Source organism: Squalius cephalus (assembly GCF_949319135.1).
Source record: "Squalius cephalus genome assembly, chromosome: 2".
Taxonomy (NCBI): domain Eukaryota; kingdom Metazoa; phylum Chordata; class Actinopteri; order Cypriniformes; family Leuciscidae; genus Squalius; species Squalius cephalus.
In genome coordinates, this window is record NC_137123.1 from 10,428,933 (window position 1) to 10,440,179 (window position 11,247).

The 11,247-nt window shown below is 37.9% G+C and overlaps 1 protein-coding gene across 1 annotated transcript; it reads right to left on the minus strand.

Annotated features, from left to right (window-relative positions):
* Positions 1 to 325: 325 nt before the first annotated feature.
* Positions 326 to 8,630, minus strand: LOC307154734 (uncharacterized protein). The gene is made up of 6 exons (XM_079864820.1): positions 8,295 to 8,630; positions 7,948 to 8,196; positions 3,565 to 3,649; positions 3,341 to 3,386; positions 2,542 to 2,798; positions 326 to 1,746 (listed from the first exon to the last, which is right to left on the minus strand). The coding sequence occupies exons 1-6, from the start codon at positions 8,560 to 8,562 to the stop codon at positions 1,692 to 1,694; spliced, it is 960 nt and encodes a 319-aa protein (XP_079720946.1). The 5' UTR covers positions 8,563 to 8,630; the 3' UTR covers positions 326 to 1,691.
* Between the last annotated feature and the right edge of the window lie 2,617 nt (positions 8,631 to 11,247).

The following is an 11,247-nucleotide window of genomic DNA, read 5'->3' on the forward strand; positions in this document are numbered from 1 at the left end:
AATATAGTTCCCAGTATTTATACGATTAAAAATGGTCTCTGTCTCATATAGCCTTGTTATTTGTACACGCTGTGACTATACAGATCACAACATGTAAATAGGAAAATGTTTGCATTATTTTGTCACTTATTGGGATTAGTATGCTACCTTATCCATTTACATCCAGTCTTTGTGCTAAGCTAGGCTAGCGGTGGGTGCGTCAAATAACACTTACAGAACGCACAGAAATGAAAAAGGTATGTATGGACTTATCTAACTCTGGGGGATACTGTGAATAAGCTAAAGTCCCAAAAAGTCGGAGTGTTCCTTTAAACAGCACGAGGTTAATGACTAAATCAGGTTTATTGAAGCATTAGCAATAGTTTCAAAGGGGTGGTTGATTATGATTTCACTTTTCTAACTTTAGTTAGTGTGTAATGTTGCTGTTTGAGCATACACAACATCTGCAAAGTTACAACGCTCAAAGTTCAAAGCAAATGGAGATATTTTCTTTTAAATAAATCACTTTTTAAGGACTACAACAAACGGCTGGTAAGGACTACATGACATTCCTCCCGGATTAGTGACATCACCAACCCTAAAATTTACATAAACCCCGCCCCCGGAACACGATTTATACATTATCTTGACAGAATATGCTAATCAATGACTAGGGGCCAGTTGTTCAAAAAGTTTAATCTGGATCAGAATGATCTGGATTTGGAAATCCCATGTTTTGCTATCCAGGGTCAGGTAATCCATCTTACTTATGTGCCGGTTTTTCAAAGTTGGATTGGATCACTCTGATCTGGATGTAAACTTTTTCCGATTACCAAATCTGGATTACTGGTGCTCTACGGAACCCCCAAAGGGACATGGTCATGTAAAAAATATGTCAAAAGCAAAATAAAAATGTGAGTGTGTGTGTATATTACATGATACAAATGTTGTATTTTTGACCAATTTTAAAGTTTTACTACATTTTCTTCCTGGAATCCACCTTGAAATCCTACCCCCTGTTGGGATCAGGATAATCCTGTTTTTTTGGATCAAAGTTATCCAAATCCTACTGACAAGTTTTGAACAACACAAACTGAAGGTTTGATCCAGATTAAAACTAGGATTGGATTCCGTGATCTAATCTGATTTCAGATTCCTTCTTTCCCTTTTGAACAACCCATTTTCAAGATTTGATCCAATCCGATAACCAAAATCCGATCTGCTTACCTTTGAACAACTGGCCCAACAAGATAACTACACATAAGATACATAAATTCATCAACTAACCATTCAGAAATGTTTTGTTGCTTCTACATGTTGTCACTTCTTCTTGAGTCTCTCCATCATTGTCTGACTTCGGTTTGAACATAAAAGGCTAAACGTTTTTGAAAATTTCAGTGCATGTCTGTGTGAGCTGAAGCTCCGCCCCCTGTGCCGGGAGCTGCAGCTCATTTGCATTTAAAGGAACAGACACAAAACGGTGCGCTTTTGCTCACCCTCAATAATTGCCAATTTTAACATGCTATATAAAAATATCGGTGGGGTATTTTGAGCTAAAACTTCACATACACACTGGGGACATCAAATACATATTTTACATCTTGTGAAAAGGGCTTTATACCACCCCTTTAAGAACATACAGAGTACAACATGAAGTGGAAACTCTCCATAAAACACTTACATTAATACATAATACGAACATAATATACTCATTACACACTGCTGTAGATTATTGAAGGCTCTTCCACAGTTTGTACATTTGATTGCCTAAAAAAACAAACAAATAGGACAACAATGATGTTACAGCTCAGATTGTATGATCTATGCTGTTTAAACTAGTACTGGTTAAATGGTAAATGGTAAATGGACTGCATTTATATAGCGCTTTCACAGACCTATGGCCACCAAAGCGCTTTACATAGCCTCACATTCACCCATTCACTCACTCATTCATACACCGACGGCGGTGTCAGCCATGCAAGGCGCCATCCAGCTCGTCGGGAGCAGCTGGGGTTAGGTGTCTTGCCCATGGACACCTCGACACTTCGTCAGGTGGAACTGGGGATTGAACCACCAACCTTCCGGTTTGTAGACAACCTACACATTTGTAGAACCACTGCTGGTGCTGGTTAAGTTGGTGCTGGTTAAGATAGTGCTGGTTAAGTTGGTGATGGTTAGTGTTGGTTAAGATAGTGCTGGTTAAGTTGGTGATGGTTAGTGTTGGTTAAGTTAGTGCTAGTTAAGATAGTGCTGGTTAAGATGGTGATGGTTAAGATAGTGCTGGTTAAATTGGTGATGGTTAAGCTGGTTAAGCTGGTGCTGGTTAAGTTGGTGGTGTTTAAGCTGGTGCTGGTTAAGATAGTTTTGTTAAAGTTGGTGCTGGTTAAGTTGGTGGTGTTTCAGCTGGTGCTGGTTAAGATAGTGCTATTTAAGTTGGTGATAAGTTGGTACTGGTTAAGTTGGTGCCGGAAAAGTTGGTGCTGGTTAAGCTGGTGCTGCTGAAGTTGGTACTGGTTAAGTTGTTGCTGGTAAAGTTAGTACAGGTTAAGTTGTTTTTCTCACCTCACTGCAGCTTCAGGCTGATGAACTCTTATATTGTCATATTGACATTCATTCTCCTCTGCTCTCTTCGTCTCTGTCTTTCTGTGATGTTGGACAGTTGTGTACAGGATCTCCTCAGTATCTCTGGATTCAGGAGATTTTCCCCTGAATTCTTTGGGTTTCACACTGGCATACAGAGCGTCATTGGCTAAATCCAGTTCAGAAAGAGGCTTATCATGGACTGAAACTCTCCGTGACGCATCAGAATAGAGATCATTCTGAAATACAAGAACTTTTTTAATTATTATTAAGACATGTAAATCAGTGTGATCTGAAGTATAGATTCTCAGTCTAGAGAAGTTTCAAACTTTTCAGATCAAGTGCCAGATCAGATCAAATCACATCAATGTAGTGATGTAAAATTCTAAAATGCAGACATATAATTAAATGACAATAATAATTGTATGTGACATACACTGCTGTGCTGATGTAAATGATAATGATTATAAAATGATAAGACAAATAATATTAATCATAATATATAGCATATATATAGAAAATTAGAATTAAACCATGGAAAAATAAGTTTTTTTTTTCTTTATGAGTCGCATCACATGAGGACGCTTAACACAGAGTTTGATATGCATTGGTATAATAAGAGGAAAATATCAGTTTATGGAAGTTTATTGGATTGAGATGATAAATACTTTGATAATGTTAGTTTCTCATCAGTTTGTACAGTTACAGTCTGAGACGCAGATAACGGCTGATCGACTGATTTTCTGCTTCAGTAAAGTCATGTTGTGTTTGGATGATTTACCTCTTTCACTGTTAGATCTTCAGCTTTAACACTCCTTTGTTTCTTCCTGTTATAATGACAGACATTAACAGCATATGGACGAATGGATTAAATTAAGAGAAAATATGAACACTGTTTTACTTGATTACTAAGATTATTAATAATCAAACACAAATTAGCCATTTTCTTCTACATCAGACCAAAAGTTAACTTATACAATCACTGACATTTTTTATTGAACTCACATAATGAACAGGATGAAGATGATGATGAATAATACTCCAGATGCCGCTGTGATCACAATCACATTCCTACCAGCAACATGATGAACTGAAAGAGGAAGATCATCATGATTAACTCTCCAAACTGATGAATGATGTGAAGATACAAGTGGGTCTAAGACAGACAAAAAACTTATGAATCTTATGAATCACCCTCCATTATTTCACTTGATGGACTGATGCAATCACAGGATTTATTGGAGGATCAAGTTGAAGGTATGAAAAATGAAAATATTATTCATAAAACTCACACATGACGTTTAAAGTCACAGTATCAGAGTATTTCTCTCCATGTTCATTGATGGACTTGCACTTGTATTCTCCACTGTCATCAGAGCTGATCTTTGAGATGTTGAAGATTCTTCCAGATCCTACAATCGTTCCTCCTTTAATCCAGCTGAAGTTCAGAGCAGGAGGGTTTGAGTCACTGATGCAGTTCAGAGTCACTGAATCTCCCTCCACTATTACACCAGATGGACTGATGGACACTGAGACGCTCCTGGGAGGATCTAAAGACAAAAATTTAAATTCATAACAAATACTTATGAATTTTAAGTTTCTTAACAATGTGCAGGTGATCAATAACTCACACATGACATTTAAAGTCACATTATCAGAGTATTTCCCTCCATGTTTATTGATGGACTTGCACTTGTATTCTCCACTGTCATCAGAGCTGATCTTTGAGATGTTGAAGATTCTTCCAGATCCTACAATCGTTCCTCCTTTAAACCAGCTGAAGTTCAGAGCAGGAGGGTTTGAGTCACTGGTGCAGTTCAGAGTCACTGAATCTCCCTCCATTATTACACCAGATGGACTGATGGACACTGAGACGTTTCTGGGTGGGTCTAAAACAGACAAAAAATAAAGTTCAATGAATATTAGGAAATTATGAATTTAGAAAATTTAAACAATGTGCAGGTGATCATGTACTCACACATGACGTTTAATGTCACATTAGCAGAGTATTTCTCTCCATGTTTATTGATGGACTTGCACTTGTATTCTCCACTGTCATCAGAGCTGATCTTTGAGATGTTGAAGATTCTTTCAGATCCTACAATCATTCCTCCTTTAAACCAGCTGATTTCTGCAGGAGGGTTTGAGTCACTGATGCAGTTCAGAGTCACTGAATCTCCCTCCACTATTACACCAGATGGACTGATGGACACTGAGACGTTCTTTGGAGGATCTAACAGAAATATACAAAAACACTAACAATCAAAGTAAATTTGACATCACCGACTCATCATATTAATCAAAATCAATTGACACGATAGTAAAAGGTTGGAAGACCGAAGTTTCACGTGGAGCATTCAGAGATTTACCGCGGGGTGTGAATTGTGCTGAAAAAAACAACAACAAAAAAACATTTGCCTTATCTTCTCTGAAAAGCGTTCCGCACATTCAGCTGACATTAACCACAGTTTCAATCAACGAAAGAACCTATCTAGTGATGAAATGTTTTCTGTGTTGACACAAATTTTATTCGATGTCCTGTCATAAACTGCTGAGATAATCACACAAGGCGTGCCGTAGGCTACACTATGGGCTGCACGTCCATTAATGACATGTCCGATTCGCGAACTAAAGACTCCTTTGAACCGATTCACTTTAATGAATGGTAAAAACAGCTGTCCATCTGTCCAACAACAAACTCACGAGATGTCTGAATTGGTGTATAACAAATCGGTAACGCTTTACAATAATGTTCCATTTATTAGTTAACTACATTAGTTAACATTTAGGCTACTATTAATAAACTGCACTTCTACAGCATTGTTAATGTTAATTTTAACATTTAGCCTACTAATAGCCTACATTATTGAAATCAAGTTTTTATTTAAATGTATTTATATTTTATTTATTTATTATTTATATTTGTTAACACAGTGGTGTCATTTTTGTTTAATGTAGACCCTCTTTTATAATTATATCAACTCTTTAAAGGTGCCAGAGTAGATAAATGTAGGCAGTCTTGAAATATAACACAGACTCTACCTTGATGACTCGACTTGGACTCGAACACTGGGGACTCGAGACTCGACTCTTACTCGAACTCAGGAAATGGTGACTCGACTCGGACTCTTCTTTGGTGACTCGGACTCGGACACTGGGGACTCGAGACTCGACTCGGACTCGACAATTGGTGACTCGACTACAACACTGATAGCAGCAGTCTCCAACTGCAATAAAACACACCTAAACAACACTACAAAAACCCCAATGCTAAATTATCAAGTCAAGTGATGATTGAGCGTTAGTGATGAACACCTGCTGTTAACAAGCAGAATCACTGAAGGAAAGAGAAACACAAGAACTACAACTGACTTCAGACACAGCCTTAGATGAAATCAACTGAAGAGAAAAGTCCCCATTATGGTGATCAGTGTTTAGTTTAGTTGGGCTCTTGATCCTTGACTTCTGTTGATTTAGTTCTATTTCAGAAACTGCAGTTGTGTTTTACCTAAAACACTTTTATATTGTAAAGAAAAGAGATCAATTGAATGAGATTGTTTATGATTTATCGCTGATTGATGAAATCTGATTTAAATCTGTACTTTTTTAAACAAGTTTAAAAAATGCTATTTTGAGAACTACAGTATATAAACACAGTAAGGTGAACAAAGTGAACAAATCATTTCAAGTGCTAAAACATTTAAATGCAATAATTTTCCGGGCTTTCAGACACACACATCATGCAAACATCAACAATGGTGACAATCAACAAATAAAAGAATTCAGTTGCATAATTTATTTCATGCCACAATGCATGCTGGGAGCCATAAATGAGTATGCACCCATCAAGCAATGTGGCATGAACCATCTTACCATTCTTGAATTTCATATGCTGATTATTTAAATATATGAAGGATAATACACAGTTCTGATCAATGATTAAACTTCAGATGCAATAAGGGAAGTTAAGCCACTTCATGATGATGTAACCTTAAAAATCTGTACTTAACATCATCTGATCTGAAAATGTTTTCTAAACACACTGTTAAAGCAGCAAGAGAAAAACGAATACAATGATCAAGGGTCAAGAGCCCAACTACAGGAAACACTGATCACTTCAAATGTTTGTTCCTCTTTCCTTCAGTGATTTTCATCATTAACAGCATGTGTCGTCCCTAATGCTCACACTGAGCACTGTTTATGAAACACAGGGGATTTTGCTGTATATCGTCCAACCTTAAGCTATTGTTTAAAACATTGTTTTAACGAGTTCTCGCGAGAGCACAAATTGAATTTGCTCAGCGAGTTACTCTGACGTCGAGTAATGATGCTCATTAAATATGCCCTTGTATCCGAGGTGCACCAATCACATCAGGTTATCTGATATAGGCAGGCCAGAGGCGAGATGACGACAGCGCTGTGACGTCGAAGTCATTAGTAAACATTGCAAGATGGCTTTGGATGAACACCAGTTGTTTGAAACGGCTTTGGCCGCTACAATGAACGAGTTAGACTTGGCTTTTTCTCTAAAAGAGGAACAGAAGACGGCGCAAGAATCGTTCCTTTGCAAGAAGGGCGTTTTTGCTGTTTTGCCGACCGGATACGGCAAGAGTCTAATCTACCAGTTAGCTCCGCTGGTAGCTAAGCGATAACTTGTTGTAATTGGTCGTAGTGTTATCCAATTGTGTGCAGTGAGATTTTCAAATGCATGCTTGGTGCCGCCCCTCGAGCTGGCCAATTTTCATTAGTCGACGCCAGACCATGGATTTCCAGGCTAACGTTTTTTAGCAATCCTAAAAGATCATTACAAATCACACTGCGACATGGATCTATTAAACTTGCAAAGAGGAAGCGGCAAAAGAGGAAGGGAAAAGAGCTTGAGGTTAACAGTTTTAAGTTTTAGCGCCATGTCGCATTGATTTCATGTTGTATTTTTATTGGCTGGTCAATAGATGTAGTAGCAGCAAACACACTGTGAGACGATCATGCTGAATATCTGACACTGTCCGAAAATTATCGTAGGCTTTCTTTTGTCGCAAGATCATGAGAACGGCCGTCTTTGAACCTCTCTCACTGTACGATGAAGGACCAGCGATTAGGAGCAACCACCACAGAAATCACCACGATTGTTTCACGATGGCAATCTTTCGTCTCGGAAAGCGGAAAATTGTGCAGTGTGTCCCGGGCTTTAGCCAGAAAGTTAGTGACCCTTATTATTTACAGGACATTTGAAGAAAGACCAACTACCGTTGAAGAGACACTCTATTTATGTTACTGTAATAAATTTTGTTCATAACTTTGAGAGAATCTTGCCAGAACATTTGCCAAAGTCCTGACCTGAACTGTGTTTTTTTGCTTTTCATAAATAAAACATTTAATTACACTCACACATGACATTGAGCTGAACATCAGGAGAGATGTGAGTGTGTCCGTCTACAGCACAGCTATATCTGCCTGAATCCTCTCTTCTGACTGACTGCAGCAGGAGTTCATTGTTTCTGTCTCTTCTCTCAGTTAATGGCTGTGAGTTTCTGTACCAGATGAATGTTGCTCTGTCAGTCAGAGCGCAGCTGCTTTTACATCTCAGAGTGACTGAATCTCCCTCTGTCACTCTCTCAGGAGACTCCACCTGAAGATCTGAACACAACACACACATTATATCTAGAGCTGCTGTCATACACTGATTATTATTCAACATAATGCACAGAAGAAGAGATAAACCTCATCAAACTCACCTGTGACAGTAAGAGTCACTCCTGGATAACCAGTCCATTTTCCATCACGTTTATCAGTGATGAATCTGAAATAGTACATGTGTGAATCCTTCAGTGTCACATGACTCAGTCTGATGGTGCAGTTCTGCTGTTTATCTCCCAGATACTGAAGCCTCTGACTGTATTCAGGGTCCTCAGACAGATCTGGAGACTCATCACCCTTTAATGACTCGGTCCAGAACACTTTCTTGATCTGATATCCAGTAGGGTATTTATAAGTGCATCTCATTATCACTGTTGAGTCCTTTAGTGCACAGATGTGTGAAGGACTGTAACTCACACCCCAATCAGCACTAGAAACCCCTGAAACACAGAATTAATCAAGATGAAAATTTTGTTTTATTAGTTACAACTGCCAATAAAAGCATGTGAAAGCTTTTATTACACGAAAATGGTGGCTCATGCCAAAAAAAAATACAGGGTAATCTTTTTAACTCTTTCCCCACCATTGACAGGATTTTCCGGCTTTCCGTGTTTTCACTGTTATACAAAGGGGGATAAAGAAATAAATAGAGGGTAAAGAGTACAGGAAAAAAAACGTGATACAAGCGATACAATTATTGCTTATGCACGTTGTAGTCTTTGGAGGGGAAAACATGATTTTCTCAGCTTTTTGTTCAAAGTGTCACTCTTTTTTATGAAACTTACTTACATTCAAGTGTTGATAAAAAATAAATAAATAAATACATAAAACTTGTTTTAAAGCAGAGGCTCTGTTCTTTCTTTTGATATATTGCATGTTCAGATACTCATACAAAAAAAATATTTTGTGGGCCTTAAATAATTTTTTTTTTTAATGACCCACAACGCTGGCGGTTGCTGGCAACTTACAAAAACCGCCGGAAGGGAAAGAGTTAAAATTTAAAATTGATGATCTGGTGCTACACAACCTAACTTCCTGTTTCAAAAGGGGGGAAAAAATCAACAACGCTGCTCATTAATCACTAATTATGGTCTTTAAATTAGATTAATTACAATTAAATAAAATCAGTGTTTCTAATGTGAATGTAAGAGAGACTCACCGTGAATCATGAGCAGAAAGAAGATCAGAGGAAGAGGAGGAGCCATTCTGACCCACATCAGCATAACATATATCTAGAATACAGCATTAAACATCACTTATATGCTCATAAACAGTGTATGTTCATCACCCTAAACAGCTCTTAGTGTTAGTAAGATCTTTGCACATCTGAAGATTATTAGTGTGTGTAAATGAACTGATCATTATGAACAGAAGATATTCCTCATGTCAGGAATCATGTGATATATGAGCTTCATGTATAGCAATAATTATCCGTTTCATTTAAGTAAGAGTGTGTTTGTCTTACCGTGTTGAAGCTCATCAGATCAACAGCAACCAAATGACTGACTGTTTTAACACAAGCACTTTAGCTTTACAGTGAAGGACTTTGTGTGGTTAACACTGTTTATTAATGACCAGAGGTGGAAAAACCTGTTTTTCATTCAGCAAGAGGAAACTCTTTTTCCTCTTTTTGTCTGTTGCCCTACTGGACATCCTGAATTTGTGTATCTCATTATGATTAACTTACTAAAATGCAGAACTTATACACTTTATATATATATATATATATATATATATATATATATATATATATATATATATATTTAATATATATATTTAATATATATATATATATTTTTTTTTTATTTTTTTTTATTTTTTTTTTACTTTTCTGTTATTGGCTGGAGCCCTGATTAATTTTAATTACACAATGATAGATGAGTTTAATTTTGTGACTGCTCTTACTTGAAGATATTTTGTCGTCCTCGTTCACACTTTTGCCTAGATAATGTTTGTATATATAGCCTACCCCTTGCACTTTAAAAATATTGTTATTAAACTTCAACAGCCAATGGTGTAGTTGAAGACATCAGCCTGATTTAATTGAATAATTTCATCCTGAATCATTAACACATTACACATAAACAACTATCACATAATTATGCACATAAATAATGAGATACATGAGACAACCGTCCTTATAGGTCAAAATTACATTGCTGACATTAAACAAAAGCTGATCTTGTACTCTTCTTATGTGCAATAGATTCATCCACAAACATTAAGTGGATAGTTCACTTTAAAATGAAAATTCTGTCATCTAAGGGCGTTTTTCCACCGGGTTCGTTTGCTGCGGTCCGAACCCGAGTGCGCTAGTTCCCAGCGCCCCCCGCAGCGTTGGTCTGGTTTCACACTCAATTAGTTCTATAGAACCCAGGTGCGTTTGCAGTGATCTTACGTCATCGCAAATGCACACGGAAAACACATGGAGAATACAACTCGACTGAGCATAGCTGTAATTTGTATGTTTTTTTGGTGCTATTATGCACAACATAGTGTCTCTTCAGTGTCCCACAACGTTCCACCTGCCACTAATGGTTGTCGTGTGTGAGGAAACAATGATATTGACAGTGATACGCATGCGCGGGATACTATACTTCCTGAACAAGCGCGCACCCGAGTCCGTGTTGCTTGCACATTAACGCGAACCGCGCCACGGTTCGGGAGCAACTGAGCTCAGACCACCTCCTCCAGGTAGTCTCGGGTTCGGTACTCTAGTGCGCACCCGGGTTCGATGACAGCGTTCACATTAGCGATTTTTCATGCGAACCGTGCCCCGGTCCGCACTAAATTGCCAGTGTGAAAGCGCCCATATACTCACCCTCATGTTGTTTCAAACCTGTATGAATTTCTTTCTTCTGCTGAACACAAAGGAAGATATTTAGAAGAATGTCAGTAACCAGGCAGTTTCTGGGTCCCATTGACTTCCATAGTAGGAAAAAAAAAATACTATAGTACAACACTGCACGTTTTCTTAGTCTCCCTAATCAAACACACCTGATTCAACTCATCAGTTCATTAGAAGAAACTCTAGGACAGGGATGGGCAAAT